The sequence below is a fragment of the Rhincodon typus genome, chromosome 24, assembly GCF_021869965.1.
Source record: "Rhincodon typus isolate 14 chromosome 24, sRhiTyp1.1, whole genome shotgun sequence".
NCBI classification, from domain to species: domain Eukaryota; kingdom Metazoa; phylum Chordata; class Chondrichthyes; order Orectolobiformes; family Rhincodontidae; genus Rhincodon; species Rhincodon typus.
This window is the reverse complement of record NC_063355.1, coordinates 27,186,744-27,204,799: the sequence shown is the minus strand read 5'-3', so window position 1 is coordinate 27,204,799 and position 18,056 is coordinate 27,186,744. Positions and strand designations below refer to the sequence as shown.

Sequence of the window (18,056 nt, the reverse complement as noted above, 5' to 3'; positions counted from 1 at the left end):
AGTAGGTACCTGAAGCAGAAAGATTTGGGCTGGAAGCAAGAAGAGCAAGCTTACACCATCAGCTTATAAATGAGAATAGAGTGCAAGATGAGAGGCAAAATGGGATGTGATGGAAGAATTAAGCATAAAGATGCCATTATCTTCAACAATTTCAGCCCTGCACTGGCACATCCTCAGCAATGGTTGTTTCAGCAATGGCCAGCACTATCTCCTCCATAGGATTTAGAACAGATAAGGGATGATTGGAGAAAACTGAACAAGACAGTTTTAAATCACCTTGTCCTGCATGAGTGAAGCAAGTATGCTAGTTGATGGTGTGAGATCTGTTTGGTTAATGTGATTAAATCAGTGGCAATGTATGCAGTCTCAGAGATGAATGTGTAAGGCTTGCATCTGTGCAAAGTGTGTGATGTTACAGTAAGATGTATGCATGATAGGCATGAGACCCTATTGATAGATTTGTTGGTAGGTGAGAAATGGGACATTGGTAAATTGGACATTGTTTGAAGCTAATGGTACAGTTTGGAGTCATGGCAACTTATGGTGCATTCTCTCAATTATTTATATGAAGACACTGAATTTCTTGTGGCATTATGTCCAGATCCTTAGGCCTTGATTCATGGTAATAGTCTCCATAGATATCTGCTCCTGTTGCCCTATGTATAGTGGGAAACTCTCCTTTTCCATTGATGAGACAAGGCACCTCCTCCTTATTATCCATTCCATCAAAACCTCCAATGTAAAGTACACTAAAACACAGGAGCCCACGCTCTCCCGCATTGTGCCATCTTATGATCCTTCTGACAACTTGCAACATTTGCTCCAGCCACAATATACCTCCCTTTTAAGAAGTGCAAGCTAACTTTGAGCAGTGCAGTCTAGTTTCAACTGGCATTTGCCACATGTAATATAGGCATTGCTGATGGTGAGATCATTCAAATGAATAGGCAGTATGTTGGGCATGGATTAATCATGCATCGCCAATTTTTGTGGGCTATTCAATATATCCATTATACTCCAACAACAGTGGGAATGGAATTCAGAACAAGTACAGTCTTCTCAGGGAAAACAGGCAAAGTAGGATCAGACCATCTCCAAACTATGAGTGGCATGGTAACTCAGTGGTTAGCACTGCTGCCTCACAGTACCAGGGAGCCGGATTCAATTCCACCTTCGGGTGGCTGTTTATGTGGGTTTCCTTCAGGTGCTCTGGTTTCGTCCCACAGTCCAAAGATGTGTAGATTAGGTGGATTGGCCAGGCTAAACTGTCCACAGTATCCAGGGATGTGCAGGCTAGGTGCATTAGCCATGAAGAAATGCAGAGTTACGGGGTGGATTCTGGGCGGGATGCTCTTCGGAGGCCCAGTGTAGACACAATGGGCCAAATGGCCTGCTGCCACACTATAGGGATTCTATGATTCAACAACAATTCAGTCAGTTTGATTTATTGAAGTTGACTGATTCTGAGATATAGTTTTGAAATTCCAGCATCTGTGACAACAGATGAGAAAGAAATAGTATTTTGTAGAATGGATCTTTTCACATTAATAGGCTCAGTACTTCACCATGAAGAGAGGAAACAAAGGAAGATGTCGAAGAAAATGCATTTAAATGGAAACACTGAACCTGACAAACAGCCTGATCAATGGACTTTAAAATAAAACAGGCAGCAACTACTTTGCAGAGGACCATGATAATTTAGTATATTAAATTTATCATATGTTTTGCAATGTTATAAATGTAACGAGAATTGAGAGGATTTTTAAAACTTTTAAATTCAGTATTTGGCAACTTGTACCTGAAGTAAATGCTGCATTTGCTGCACTAGAATTTACAGAATGTATTGGATTAATTTACTCAGCAATAAATAATTTGGTTCTTATTAAGCATTTTTTTCTTATCGATAAGTCCAATCTTTCCACAGAATGTGTTGATTGAGTGTGATGCTGAGCTCAGTCTCTCACAATTGCTCTAGAATGTGATTTTTGATGTTGAACCCATATTGTCTGAAGAATATCAATACTATGTAATTAAGGTTTTAGAGTAGATTTGTAGCTCGGTTTGTGCATATTGTGGTTGGTTGGCTCGCCGAGCTGGTTCGTTGTTCCGCAGACGTTTCATTACCCTACTGGGTAACATCATCAGTGCAGCCTCTGATGAGGCGCCATTGTGTTTTCCCGCCTGTTATTAAAACTCTGGAGTTCATTGAGCTGGATTACCTCACTTCCGGTTTTCCGGCACAGTGGAGTGTATATGGGGTTGAGCTCTATGTGTTTGTTGATGGCTTTCTCCGTGGAGTACCAGGCTTCTAGGAATTCCTGTGTTTGTCTCTGCTTTGCTTGTCCTAGGATCTTGGTGTTCTCCCAGTCGAATTGGTGGTTCTCCTTATTCATGTGGATAGAGATGAGTGAGTATTGGTCATGTCTTTTTGTAGCCAATTAGTGTTCATGTAACCCTGTTAATTTCCTTCCTGTTTGTCCGATGTAGTGTTTGCAGGGAATCTTGTATATTACACTGGTCCTGTCCATAATGGGTAAAGGGTCTTTGGTTCGGGTTAGCAGTTGTCGTAGGGTTGATGTGGGTTTGTGTGCTACTCTGATGCCCAGTGGTTGTAGGAGTCTTGTGGTCAGTTCAGATGTGTTCCTGATGTAAGGTAGCGTGATGAGTATGTCAGGGCATGTAGTATCTTCCTATCCAGCAGGGTAATGAAATGTCTGTGGAACAACCAACCAGCTTGGCGAGCCAACCAACCACAACACTATGTAATTATTGTCAGAGACAGAGGGTAGGAATTTTCAACTACCAAGAGTTCCCTGCCCTGACACCCGAAGAGTTGTTAGCTATGTAGCCCCACAACAATTTAATGCCCTTTGACTGGAGAGGGCACTTCTGCTCCTAACTTGATGGGAGTTCCGCTTCAGGGGTTGCTGGCCAATCTAACTGACTGGCAGCTCTGTGGTTCCAACATCACCATTGGCACCAGAGGCCAGGGCTGTGATTGCAAACAGTCCCCAGATTCCAAGTCCCTGAGTCCAGAATGAGTTAAGCACAGGGAGTCTCCTGGTGGGGAGGAGAAGACTGGGGTAGAGTGTAGAGAGGTCTGGGGTACTTGGCAGAGAAGCCACTGGCAAATGGAGCACCTGCAGAGGGCAGATCTTGTGGATGGGGATTTGGGGCAGCAGCCAGTGGAAAGAGCCTTTAAGAAAGGCACTCTCCAATCTCATTTGAGGCTTGTGCAGGGTGACCTGCTGGGCTTGCTTCTGCAGCAGAATGACTTCCACCACCTGGGTGGGAAGTAGCCCTTAAGTGGGCAATTATCAGCCACTAATTTCCCACTAAAAGGCCTCAGTTAGGGTGTTGGTGGACAATCTAAAATTGCGTACAGGTCAGAGACAGGCAAGAGGATGGCGAAAAAGTCATCTGGGGAATTTACAGACTCCCCACTGTCAGCAAATGTGTAAAACCCTACCCTTATACACAACTTGTAAAAGCACATTAAATAACTTGTTGTATATAAAATATACACATTTCTTGCATCAATAAAACTTGGAAATCAAAGTGCCCTAATACTATGCTAGTACTTTGCTTGAACGGCAGTATCTATATATGTTTCAATATATATTTAAAAATACACTGTAGGTTCTTAGTGTGGCTCATTATTGGTTGCATTGTACACTTTGAAGAAAGCAAAAATTTTCCCCTCTTTTAAAGAGTGAGTTTTCATAATATCTTAACATTTTTAACCAGCTATAAAAATAGTTTAATATCATTATAAATTATTTGGCAATTATAATTGTCATGCTCAACATTAAAAACTCATATTTCTCTGTCATTAATATATTATTTGACTAAATATAAAGATATTGGGATTGTCTGAATTATTATGAGAAGCCACTTTAAGTAGCAAAGTAAAGATCACACTAGAAAAACAAAGAAACACAGGAACTCTTTAATATTTAACCCTGCTCTACTAATCTACGTATTGTTTGATGTTTGATTTGCAATGTGCAATGTGTTTTCATTTTAGCTAAAATATTAATTTTGTGCCTGTCTGACTATGATTCTGCAATTTAGTTTTACAAAAACAAATTTATGAACAAGATAGGAATTTACCTGTTTGTAAAAGTCAATGCAACAATCACTCTACACACAGAAAATGCATATTGAGTACAAACTCAGATAGCATTGTTATAAAATGACTCACTTTTATAAACTGTATTCAACTTTACTTTGAAGGACATTATAATTCAATCTCAGTCGATGGAATGACTATAGTGTAAGCAAAAAATGCATGAAAAGCAGGGATAGACATTGCAATAAATGGGGTGCTAAAGGGCATAAAGAGGCAATTACTCTCCTGCAATGTAATTCACAATTTTACATGTTGAATGGTAGATATTTTTACGGTTTACTAGACATTTTATTAATTTCTTTTAACCTTTTGTTCCTTCTCACTTTCCTGGGAAATTATTCCAGCGCCACCAGCAAGGTAGTAACTTTGTTGCAGCTGTTATTTTATTTGACCATTCTCTCCTCCATCATCCAATTTGAACGACACAACCTACCTCTGAGGATGGTGACTTCACAGTGTGGTTCCTTCATGTGCCTGAAGCTAAACATATTTTTCCCAAGAAGTCATTTTCATGTGAGTACCCAGGTGGTGAGTGTCTGAAGCCCATTAAGCCACAGAGCCCTGTTCCACACATGCCTGGTTTAATAGCACCTGTGAATAGGTGTTCATTATACAGTGATTACCCACATGTATGGGTACCAATGAACATAGGATTGACTTCCATCTACCCATTTACCTAGGCACTCCCTTTGGATTTTGCACACTGGGTGGCATCATTGGCTGGTGCATTTAATTTGGTATGATCACGTTTCAACATTTTGGATCACATTCCTTTCTCCAAATCAGTTATACAGGTTATTAACAGCCATCCCAAAATGGATTCCTGTGACGTGTAAATTATAACAGTCCAATACTTTCTGTTTTACATATTATGTGGTTTAATCCTTTCTACAATGTCTCCTCATCTCTCACTTAAGTTACATGTTCTTGCCATGATTTTTTTTAAGTATCTCTCAATTGCATAGCGAAGAGTATAAATTACAAGCTGTCAAATCATAAAAGCTTTTTGTAAAGCTTAGTATGGTGTGATATTTTCAAGCTAGTTTTTTTTTAATCTCATTTTTGAAACAAATGGAATCATTTTTGTGAACATTACACAGAATGCACACTGGCCTCTTTTCATCCATTACCTGAAGATCATCAGAAATGTATTTTAAATACAGTAATAAAACATGTATAACAAAATATAATTCATTGTCACTTCAATCAGCATATTGTTCAGTTGTAACAAATGTTGGAGGCCACTTGTTGGAACAAACACTGCAACTTTTAATGGTTGACCACTTGGTTACCTGGCCATACGATGGCTTCCAGTAAGGTTACCCTTCTAGCCAGAACTTCTAATTCAGCTTGAAGATCTTGGAACATCTGCCAACTAACAGCCTGGTGGAGATTGAAAACAGCAACAGAAAATGTTTTGTTCCCCAGTTAAAATATAGTTACGATCAGGACTTGGGAACCAGGCCAGCCATGTTCTTATTACTTTCAATAATTGCTTTAATTCATTTTAGTAAATGTACCTGTTCTAATAACAATCAAGAAGGAAAACAAGTTTGATTTTATTAAATAGGATTTGCCAGCTTTTGGAAAATGACTCAACTGCAAAGAAAAATGCATCATCAGCTGGTAAATTTGACACTTTTTCAAGATTATTTACAGGTTTTTCATTGAAAGTTTCAGGTCATTTTAATTTTTCCATTGAAACTCATTTTGGAGTATAGCATGGACTTTCCTAGTTCCCACTGTTGCAGTGTCTGGGTTTTTGGTTAACCCCATACACACACAGATAACAGTAAGGATTTGTACTGAGAATTGGACATCACACTCAGACACACAATAAAGAACATTTTCAACATTATACCAGCATCCTTTGCTTCAAGTATAACATTTCCCTACATCAAATATGAGTTACCTACTTAAAACCAGAAGCTATTGTTGTGAACAAGTTGTGTATTAAATATTGATTTTTTTTTCATGTTCTGTTGTGTGACCAGTTGTGCCTGTCCATAAGACTCGGTGCAAACATCTTTCTAGTCCCTTTACTCACCATGAATACCAATCATAGTCTCCAAGATTAATACCCTCTCTGCTAAAATCTTCAAAGCTTCCCGGATTTGGTGTATACCTTCCCCCTGTGGAAGACAGATACAGCCATCAAGGGAAATGCCAGCAACTGACTTGCTGTCATATCCTCCTTTGTTTTTGGTAGGGGTTTGGCCTCAATTTCAGCATTCCACACGAATGTCCAAAACAAAGGCAGTTGCATGCAGGCTCCATTTCAGTCTCTAAACTGCAAACATTTAGATATTACTTTTGGGTAGTCATTGCAGTGCATTCATTTGGAGCTCAGACATTTAAAAAGAACACTTCCAAACAAGCTAGCTTGGAACACTTTTCTTAACAGATCTAACAGATTATTCACTAGGCAGAATGCAAACATTACGTTCAAACCATTTACTTTGGGTTTAGGCTATGGAGAAATTTTCTTTTTAGTACAGATGCAACTTGTATCTTAAATAACTGCATATCATTATTACTTGAAATGTCGTACAAGGCAAGATGCAAAAGGAGGACAGATCAGCATGCTGATATTTCTCTGCTAAATAGGGCAGCCGGATGCAAATTATTAGAGTCAGGCGGCACACATAATGTGGTAAGTCATGCAACAAGCCAACATAAATGGAGGACAGTTTTAATGACATTTCCACAGCTGTATCCCCTTCCCCCTGCATGAGGAACAGGTAAATGATTGAAGCACCTGCCACACTTATAACATGTTTAGAAGACTGATGAAATTTGACATGTTTATTTTACATTTTTGTAAGTGAAGCTATATATTCAGCTTCATATAGAAAAAGATATCCAAAGAACAACTCTCACAATCATTTGACTTAATTAATATAATTTTCCTTTTTGAATAGTCAAAATGTATTCAGTCAGAAAGGTTTGGAATAAACATGCAGAAATCATTGAATAAACTATCAACTGTAACCGATGAACCTAGAAACCATGTCTGTAGATATGACTGGGAAATATAGGTTTGAGTTGTAAAACAGCATGCACTATTACCAAGAGCTTCACAGCAGCACCATCAGGAACACAATGATGGTTATGTGACCATAGCAGTTTCTTTCACAGGAGCAAAAGAAACGCAAATATCAATTTCAAATAAAGTGATTACAGAATTTAAAGGATGAAATGAAGAGTTCAGCGATGGGACAACATATTTTCAAAACAGCAGTCGCAAATCCCCAACAGAAAATAGCCATTGTATACCCAACAGATTTTACAGAATCAGGAAATGCATTAAATAGATTTAAGAGCTTTACTGTATTTAAAGTGGCTCTCCAATGGCTGAATTTGTTAAACTATGCAGTTAATTACTGAGTAAGTCATTAGGTTAACAAAAGACAAAACCAACACACTCAGGTTAATGAAAATGTTCATGCATAGTTTGGTAATATAACTCATCTTTGACTTGTTCCCTTTACCCTTAAACCTTTTTGATGCGCGTGAGGTGATAATGCATGTTGATGACTTGCTTCCACCAATACTGCTGGGAGCTGTTTGAGGATATTGGAGGTAACTAATCCTCATCTTCCCTTTTTATAGGAGGATTGCAAAATAGCTCAGGAAGGCAGAACATGTAGAGAGTTCGCAGATGCAATTTGATATGGCCCAGAGTGTGCAGCTAGAGGAACACAGCAGGCCAGGCAGCATCAGAGGAGCAGGAAAGCTGGCATTTCGGGTCGGGACTCTTCTTCAGAAATGGGGGAGGGGAAGGGGGCTCTGAAATGAATAAAGTTGGGGGGGGGCGGGGATAGCAGGTAGATAGTGGAGTGGATAGGATGGGAGAGAAGATGGACAGGTCAAGGAAGCGGGGATGAAGCTAGTAAAGGTGAGTGTAGGTATGTAGTGGTGAGGATTGGTCAGTGAGGTGGGAGGAACAGATAGGTGGGAGAGAAAGATGGACAGGTCTAGGAGGCAGGGATGGGGGTGCTGGTCTTGGGATGAGGTTGAGGGTGGGGAGATTTTGAAGCTAGTAAAGTCCACATTGAGACCATTGGGTTGTAGGCTTCCAAGGCGGAATATGGACCATCTTGCTGGCAGCAATTGGACCGTAGACTCATTGGAGATGTTGAGAAATCAGAGAGACTAGGTTAGCATGTACAAATACCCAGGAGGTCCCAAAATTAACGGCCTGTCTGGTTCATTATCAACCAAAATTCAGGAAATGGTCTCGAAATTTGGCTAATTTCCTTTTGTCAGTTCCTGTAAAGCTTTGGTTGAGACAGGGCCAAATAACATGTCTCCGAGAAGAAGAGATGTGACTGGAGAAGGAGACCTCAGGCTTAAGACTTTCTTCATCCCACGCCTGGTGGAACAGAAGTAGCTACATTAAGCCCACTGGGGAGATTTATAAAGATTATTTTAGAGGGGTGTGAGGCAGATTTGGAATCCCAGCATTCTCTCCCCCATCAACACATCACATAAGGTTTCCTTGGTATCATTGGCTTCCCTGATCAAACAAGCACCCAAGATGCGGCCCAAGTGGTGGTACAGTCCATCAGTAATACTAAGGTAACTTTCCTTGACCTCACATCACCAAGGCCAGGGGTAGAAATCACAAGTGGACACATCCAGGTATCTACACATAGCTGTCAGCCCTGCAGATATCAGGGTTAGAAATCTGAATGTAGCATGATAAGTCTATTCAAAAACAACAATCAACATTTCTGGATTCACAAAGAGTATAAGTGAAGAGTATAAGAACAGAAAACCATGTTGTGAGGTCCAAATTGATGTCAGATACTCAGTCAGCAGTCCAAACCTATAAAATGGCTCCACAGTGCATCATGCTCAGACAGTATGCGATAGTCTGCTGGAGGAAACAGTGACTGCGTAAAGATACAGTAAACTAAAACATTTAGTCTTCAGCATTGTTACTATCATACAAGGGGATGCAAGCATAAAGGGGTAAAAGGCAAGTTCAACACTGCCCAAGATTTTGTCAGTACCTTGGGGGATTCACCTATTGGTTAGAAAACCAACAGGCAAGGCCTGACAGAATCAGGCATTTAACTGGCTACTGTCAGCCCTCATGCATTAAAAGTCCTCAGAGGCAGAAATCCTGCTGGTAATTTGCAATTGTCACTATTGCCAGAGGGAGCAGTGACAGGATTTGCTGGAAGGCCTTCAAAATGTATTTAGGAATCCTGTGTGGCTTCCATCTAATTCCTGTGCCACGATTAATTGGCTGTGTGATAGTGGGTAATGAGCTTAACTGACATCTCACCAGTAGTAGCTGGAATCCTGTAGCAGCCCTTTGTAATTAACTGGGGAGGTTTAGCTGCCATTTGCAGCCTGACACAGAATCCCCAGCCCCCAATCATCATGATTAAGTGGCCAGGCTGTTATGTTTCCGGCCACCATGGGCTGTATTAATTCAGATCGAATACACCTTCAGTTCAATAGCCATCAATACCTGGTGCAGTGTTCCAGTTAGAGTATTGGAGCCAAAAGCTCTAGTGTCATTCAACAGGTGGTTAGATGTTGAAAAATTCAGAAGATGGCATCATAAGACTTTGGAGGATGAACTGAATGAGGTGAATACCTTATCTCATCTGCACTTACTTTTGCGGTCTTTAGGTCAACTGCATTTTTGACTCAGGTTGGGATCAGAATCTGCTGCACTGTTGCTACCTTCATACCAATGTATCAACATGAAAGCAGCAGTATAACCACAACCTGAGATGACAAAGCACTCCTGAGTTATGCAAAAACAGTCCCCAATTTGCGAACGGGTTCCATTCTTGAGTCCGTTCACAAGTTGATTTGTCTACAAGTCGAGGTGCAAAACAGGGCAATGTAAAGTAGTCGTTTGCTATTACAGGAGATGTTTGTATGGTGCATCTTCAAAATTATACCCCTGTATGGAATTGCGTCTATAAGTGCAAGCATTTGAAAGTTGGATGTTTGTAAATCAGGGATTCTGTATATTTAATCAGCTTGTCATCATGCTAACATGTGTGCCATGTTTTAGCAAGGGAGACGAAGATCTAGCCAGTGAGAAACACCTAAAATTTGGCATGGCTCACTTGATACTGCTTTTAAGCTGCATCCACCTGCTTTGGGATATAGTTGATATTTTCTGATTGCTGCAAGAAATAGCAAAAAGGTTGACTTCATTATTCCCAGATCACTCCTTTTCATGAAAATGCTTTCTGTAAAGTAGAATTCACCATGTCTTAGTTCTTAGTTACCCCTGTGTTTCTGTGTCAAATTAAATTCCAGATGGCCAAGAACTTTTAGTGTCATTCAATCTACTTGCAAACTATTCTCATCTAAAACCTGATCAATAATACACAGGCTTGGGACTGACATCGAGTTATAAATGTTTTAGGTGCAGAGTTCGACTATGAAGCTCCAATGTTCTGCACCAAGAACTGCTTGGAACCAGTTTGAAAGAATAACAAAGTGTTAGAGAAACTCAGCAGGTCTGTCAGCATCTGTGGAGGTTGAAACAACGTTAATATTTTGAGTCCAGTATGACCCACTGGATTGACCATCTGAATGTCTCCAAAACTTTCTGCTTTTATTTCATAATTTCCAGCATCCACAGGACGATTTTCCACACTCAACTGCACACCACGGAGGAATGCTGAGCAAAGGACAGGCACATCTTCAGATCAACAGAAACCTGGAGGTTCAGTCACAAGAAGGCATTATCATATTTCTGTCACCTGGCATTGCAAAGAAATGGATGCAATTTCTTCTATCTCTTGGCTGTGAAAGGGATACTGTGTGGGAAACGTTGAGGTAAATGAAAACACAAGTTGGTTTGTGTAATTGGACTAAATGTAGTATGAATTTATCTGTCCGAATTTGTCAACATCACAAACTTTGTAAAATATTGCGTTGAACACTGCAGAATTAGTAACCTTCAACTGCACAGGTTTTAGCTGAAGTTTTATAATTAATGTAAAACTAGAATGTGTTTTGATTCATTTATATTATAATGCAATCAAAGTTTGGTACCTTTTTTTCACTACTGCCTGTAAGAAAGCCAGAACAGGTCAAAACTGGTATTTACGTTGATATTAGTAAACATGGTACACAACGTGTGTGCGCACACAGTTCAAGCAGCTCAGTTATTCATGCTTTTGCATCTGCAATAGGACAGTATCCCTTCTGTAAGCTTTTCTTTTAAAGTAGCTTTGTCCAATTAAAATTTGTAAACTTTACAATAAAGGCCAGGTTGAATCATTTTATTCTTTAACCAGGAAACTGATAAAAGGAAGATACTATTGAGTAATTTAAAATCTTTTAAATGTTACACTTAGACAAACAAAAGGAATACTATACAAAAAATGAACAAACTCAGTCATTTTTCTTCTTGATTAAACAAATCATTTGGAACTTTATGATTTAGAGGGCAATATTTTTCATAAATCTGCTTCATAAAGTAACTATTTTGGGAAAGAATTTTGCTACATTAATAGGAATTGAAACCAGCCATCAGAACTGTGAACCCTTCATTCCAACATTTGAATTCGAAACCAAGGTCCCTGTCTTACCTGCTATTATTTTGTTGCTGAATTATAATGCAAAATTGTAGAGCATTTGCATTAAGTGCTGTGCTTAAAATAGATTACAATGTTGCTACAAAAGCATTTGTGTGCTAAATAACCATTTTCTGCACTGACAAAGAATGGGCATACACATTGTACAGTCCCAGATGAATGTATTTGTTTTAGAACAACCATAACCCTGCAATGGTGACACTTTTATATTCTGGAAATGTTTGTTTCTTCAAATTTTTTTGGAAATTAAAACCCATTGCAAAAATGAGCCAAAATCTGGCTTTATTTTTGTTGCTGAATCCATTCCTTTAGCAGGGATGTGGAGACAATGAAAAACCAATATCAGGGACACTTTACACATCCATATTGCTCCTCGAGCAGTAGTTCTAGACATGCATATGATTTACAAGCAGGAGTGAGCCATTCAGTCTTTTTGAGCCACTCTGTTATTCAATATGACCCACGGCTGATTTGATTGTAGCCTACCCTAAAAATATAAAATGGGATGTTGTGGTGTCCATAAAGCTGAACACAAATATTCTTTGCCGACAGCAAAGTCAAAGTTAGACTTTATACCACCAGAAATATCTAAAATTGGACTAAAGTATGACATGGTTGAATAATTTGACAAATATTCGGAAGTGAAAAATATTATCAGATCAAAAAGTAATTTAAATCCAACATGTTTACTTTAACAGGTTGCTGATCAGCTAATTTCCACAAATTTAATTCAGTTACACCCAAGTTTAAACAGACTATTGGTCACAGTTGTGCACTCTAATTTGTATTTGGAGCTTACCGGTTGTCCTTTATCTCCTGGTTCTCCTTTTATTCCTGGTTCCCCCTGTAAAACATGATACTCTATTAAAGTATAAATCTGTTATGGCATCTTGAAAATACTGTCGATAAGTCAGAAATGTTAAAGGATCAGTTCCATTGTTATTTTCAAGATGCGAATTTGGCAGATTTCACAATTTGTGCAAGCTGTTAACATGAAAGATACTTGTTTGTGGATTCCTGGTTGCTCTGTAGGCAAATGTTCAACCTCGTGTGATGATGAATTGTGCCAACAATAACCTTCCAGGTTAATTACATAGTCCATGCTGAGTTCTCAGTTTCAGATAATGAGTTACTAGAAGTGCAAAAGCTGCCTCAGCACCTTGCCCTTGTCAGGGAAAAAGTGCACAAGGTTGGCCTTATCCAACAAAGACCCTAGAAGGTGGACAAACAGTTCAGTAAGTGGTTCTGCTGTAACAGCAGATGGGTTTGGTGAGTAAAACAGAATCAGGTTTGCTTCAATGATGATCATAACCAGATAACTTACAGTCTGGATTAATACATGAAAAATACCAAAGATGTTTCCTGCAAGCTCCTCTAACTCATGGTCCTCTAACAGTCTCCTGACTGGGGCGGCATGGTGGCTCAGTGGTTAGCACTGCTGCCTCACAGCACCAGGGACCCTGGTTTGATTCTACACTTGGGCGACTGCCTGTGTGGAGTTTGAACATTCTCCCAGGGTTTGCTTGGATTTTCTCTGGGTGCTCAGGCTTCCTCCCCCCAGTGTTAAATTGCCCATAGTGTCCAGGGATGTGCAGGTTAGGTGGATTAGCTATGGGCGATGCAGGATTACAGCAATAGGGTAGGGTGTTGGGTCTGAGTGGGATGCTCTTCAGAGGGTCAATGTGGACTTGACGGGCAGAATGGCCTGCTTCCACACTGTATAGATTCTATGAAACTATACTCTAGACCTGAATGCGACAGGACAGAAGGAAAGAAGATTGAAAGACAAAGAAATCACCATTTCACCATTGCATCCCACACAGAATTTGGTCTCCCCAGAATTAGAGTGGGATATTTTCCCTAAACATCATGCCAACATTCCAGTCCAATCTTCCAAGTAGTTGTCTTTAAGTATCCATTGAGAGTTCCTGGTGGGATTCACATCAACTAGTGGGAGCTGAACAGTGGCTTCCAGAGAAACCATTTTGATGGCAGACCAATATAAGAGGCAATGCCAAAGTGGCCACAGTACTCTAAAGCTTGAACCAGGCCACGCCCTGTCCTTTAACTATAGACATGCAGATTGTCTTTCATCAGGTGCGTATCCAGTTCCCTTTTGAGATTCCCAACTGTTTATGTCTCCAATACATTCTTAAACAATACATTCCAAAATAATTGCTATGTCAAAAAACTTTTCTTTATGCCACTCTTGGCTCTTTTGTCAACTATCTTAAATCAGTATCCTCTAACTTTCAACCCTTACGCTAATAGAAATTATGTCTCCCTATCTCCCTTGATCCCTCATGGCTTTGAACACCTCCATCAAATTTCCTCTCAGCCTTCTCTTTAAGGGGAACAACTCCAGCTTCTCCATTCAATCCACAAGACTGAAGTCGCACATCCATGGAATAGTTCTCATAGATCTTTTCCTTTTTAGCCTTCACATAAAGTGCAGTGCCCAGAACTGGACACAATGCTCCAGCTGAGACTGAATCAGTGTTTATTAAAAGGTTCATCTTATCTTCCTTGCTTATATATTCCCTTCCCGTGTTCATAAAACCCAGGATCCCATAAGCCTTTTTAAGTGCATCTGCCCGAATACTTTTAGTGATTTGTGACATTTATCTCCATCTCTCTGTTCGAGCACCCACTGGGTAAGAAGCAGCAGCTAGTGGAGACACAGGAGGAATTGCTGGAGCAAAATAAACATAGAATTGGTAATAGGCCGTACAATCCAAATGTGCCCCCTTTTCTACCATTATCATGCTTGATTTCAGTTAATGAAGAGGAATATCCATTCTTTGTGGAAATTTTCTGCATTTTCTCATGTTCCACTATAAATCCTTCAAGGGTCACTTGGTTGTCAAGAATCTGCTGTCCATGACTACAGTGATAGCACTGAAAGTTATTATTTCAGAAATTAAAGAACCTGGTTCTTAAATGGACCATTGTCCCAAAATAAAATATAAGTTCTTTCCCAAAAGCACATGAGTATCAAAACCTTTTCTAATCGAGCTATATCTTTTGTGGTAATTAAAACAAAACATGCAAATGATAGAAATTTGGAATAAAATAGGAAATGGACAAGATTCATGAAAACATGGTAGAAACAATTACATTGAGTCAATTAAATTCCACTTGAGTTACTAAATTTGACTATATTACATTCACTCTGAGTACAGAATTTGTTTTCTATGCATAAGATTCCAAAAGAAATTCAGAAATAAAATCTAAAAGGAGATAACTGCCAAGGTTATGGGGACTGAACAGGGGAGTGGACTGTTAGGATAGTTCCTTCCAAATGTTGACATTAGCACAATGGGCCAAACAACCTCCTTTTGTGCTTTATGATTCTATTCAGGTTCCGAGTTACAAACAGCAATCTCCCTTGAACGCTCAGCACATTAGATACCATAAATGATTGTGAAAGGTGGCATTCTAATTACTACCACATAAAATACATGAATTAAACATTTTGAGTAAACAAGAGATGGCACTAAGGTGAGGGAAGCAATGACATTGTAGAATTTATTTATATTACACCTTCAATGTAGTAAATATCTCAAGGAATTTCTCAGGAGCGTTAGCAAAAAGATATATGACACCGAATCACACAAGGACAAGCTAGGGCAGAAGACAAAAAGCTTGATCAAAATGGTTAGGAAATACGTTTTAGGGAGCATCTTAAAGGATGAAAGAGAAGCAAAACAACAGAGAGGTTTAGGCAGTGAATTGTAGAGTTTAGGACTTTGACAGTCGAGGGCAGTCACCAATGACGGAGCAATTCAAATTGGGAGATTACAGCTGTAGGGAGGGGAGAGGTCATGGAGAGATTTCCAAATAAGGGAAATGTTGAGAATCTTAGAAGCAACATGTTTGTTTAACCAGAAGCTAATGTATGGCAGTTAGGTGGGGAGTGGGAGTTGGCGGGGTAAGGGTGGTAGATGGGTATAAGCAAGGTCATTGGCAGTTGAGTTTTTGATGACCTCAGGTTTATGGAAGGTAAACTGTGGGAGGCCAGTCATGAGTGCAGTGGAATACTCAAAGCCAGATGTAGCAGGAGATGAACTGAAGGTGGATAGAACCAGGTGGTGATACAGGTGAAACTGGAACACTGCAAGAACACAACATTAAAATAATAAGCCTCTACAGGCCAATAAAGAAGCAGTTTTCTTTTTTTAAAAAAGAAAAATAGGAATTGCATAATAAAAGAGTAAACACAACAAAAGAGCAAATGGAAATTAATGACAGACTCAGCAACAGGAAGAAAATTACCACACTGTGTAAGCAAAATAAGCTTATTCCAGAAAAGGGGAGAACTACAATGCACAGTATGATTCTACAATGACACAGGATTTACAACAAAGAAACAGACTATTCAGCCCAATGTCAATGTTGTGGTGTTGTAGGCATTAACGCTCAGATCAAACATCCTCCCTCAAGGTACTTCATTTAAATCTAACAGCGAATCCTTCTTTGTCCTTTCACCCTACAATCTGGCTCAAATATAATCTTGCACCATTTTAAGGTTGGAATTAATTGAGTTTAAACAGTCAGTTAGAGAGAGCACTGAGATGACTAGAATGAACAGTGAAAAATAGAAGCATCACACTAATGCATTTTTCTGAGGTTGGAGTTAATGCTGAAATGCAGTATTAATGCAGAATTGGGAGAACTTTACATCTAACTCATGCTACACTTAACCCCGAGAATGCCTGAGTACAAAGAGTAGAAAAATGTTCTGTTTTCTCACACAATATATCTCGGTTTGATCAGATGAAAGAATTAAAAAGGTTTAAAAACAAGGAAACCACAAAGTACACAATTTCTAGAAAACAGGAAGGAGAAAAAGGAACAAAATATGTGCAAATAAACAGCATGAAGTAAATTTAAATGAAAATACCATATGGGATAATCTAAAAATAATATGGCTAATGTGGGCAGCTGAACAGGAGTAGGCAGGCCTTTTTCAAATATCTATATGAAGAAAGGGGAATAGCAAATTCAGGGTGCCCTGTGTGTGTCAGGGGTACACCCATCTTTCCTTCCATGTCACTGCCCATCAGAAGCTACCTTTCCTGCTTTGTGAGGTTGTAGACATGTTTGCCAAGCATGTCTACGACCTTATCCACAACCCGAGCTACAAATCTTCTCGAAAACTTTAAATTTCCTGCTGTGTCTTTGTGCTTTGGGATCCTTCTCAACCTTAAAAATCCCACAGTTACCATCTTGAGGCAACCCTGATCTTTCTCGGGCTTGTTCCTACTCTATCGGTAGTGCCCACTACTGAACTTTGGTGCTGCCAGAGGTGATGGAGCTGGTCCAAGGGCAGAACTTCACTGAAACTGAGGAGTGGAAACCCTGCCATTAGCCAACTTAGCCCAGCCACAGTGCAGGGGTGTGGGGGTGTGAGGGTGGATAAGCCGTCTGCTGCCCAAACCCATTTCCCAGTAAATCTCTGCTCCTTGTCTCTAATGCTGGAAAAACCAAAAATAAATTTGATAATTCCTGAGCAATCATCATAGTATCCCTGTAGCTTGGAGGCAGGCCATTTGGCCCATCAAGTCATAATCTACCTCCTGATGAGCATCCCACCCAGACCACCCCCTACCCTGTCCCTATAACCCTGCATTCCCCATGACTAACCACAGAGTTGTGCGCATACACAAGTTGCCACTGATCACTCTACCACGCAGTGGTGAGACTCAAAGCAAAATATCTTTGCTGTAGTCATCCAAGTACAAATTCAAAGCTCTCAAAGATTTTTGAAGAGCCTTGTTACTTTGGTGACACAAAATGGTTTAATGTACTTTGAAAAAGAATGCTGTGTCTTGTTCATTGTCTACTAATTTTTTTTTTCTGTCCCTGTATAAATTTACGCCTTGTATTGAACACGTTCTTGAATGCCACTTGATACTTGTTGGCCCTGGGGCAGCCAATGGTGAGGTCACTGCATTAGACACAGCAAGTCTTCATGTGGCCGAACAGGCAGTCCCTAAAGGGAAGCTCCCATCAAAAAAAGGGCATTAAAATACTCTTCGAGTGGAGAGATGAGTGACAGGGAGGCGGAAGGGTTTGTCAAAATTCTCAGAAATTTGCTGATTTAATGACAATTAGGTGCAACTTTGTTTCATCTCAAGTCTTTCCAATCTGGGACCAGGATTGTTCCCTGAATTTTTAGGTAGGAACAAATATCCTCACTCACACCCCCCCATACACATGAACACACTTCCTTTGTTTCAAGTTACAGGAGCATCACAATTCAACAATATACAAATAAACGTTACTGGATCAAGGAAAAAATTGATGAAATAAAGACATCAATTCAGTCAGGAAAAATC

General features: G+C 39.7%; 2 protein-coding genes across 6 annotated transcripts in view; one reads left to right on the top strand and one right to left on the bottom strand.

Moving 5' to 3' along the window:
* The window catches only part of LOC109928721 (EMI domain-containing protein 1), a 308,825-nt gene that overhangs the window by 5,699 nt on the left and 285,070 nt on the right, over window positions 1-18,056 (bottom strand). Inside the window, exons 13-15 of one of the 5 annotated variants that reach the window (XM_048611522.1) lie at window positions 12,515-12,559; window positions 6,180-6,264; window positions 4,205-4,269 (exon numbers count right to left, since the gene is read on the bottom strand). In XM_048611522.1, the coding sequence (XP_048467479.1) occupies window positions 4,241-4,269; window positions 6,180-6,264; window positions 12,515-12,559 (159 nt within the window). In that variant the 3' untranslated portion in view covers window positions 4,205-4,240. Of the gene's footprint in view, window positions 1-4,204; window positions 4,270-5,424; window positions 5,516-6,179; window positions 6,265-12,514; window positions 12,560-18,056 lie in introns of those variants that run through there. The other 4 variants (XM_048611523.1, XM_048611521.1, XM_048611520.1 and 1 more) reach the window with 4 other exon arrangements.
* The window catches only part of rhbdd3 (rhomboid domain containing 3), a 66,362-nt gene that overhangs the window by 43,083 nt on the left and 5,223 nt on the right, over window positions 1-18,056 (top strand). Inside the window, exon 5 of the transcript XR_007264672.1 lies at window positions 10,746-10,951. The gene's annotated coding sequence lies outside the window, so the exon portion shown is untranslated. The remainder of the gene's footprint in view (window positions 1-10,745; window positions 10,952-18,056) is intronic.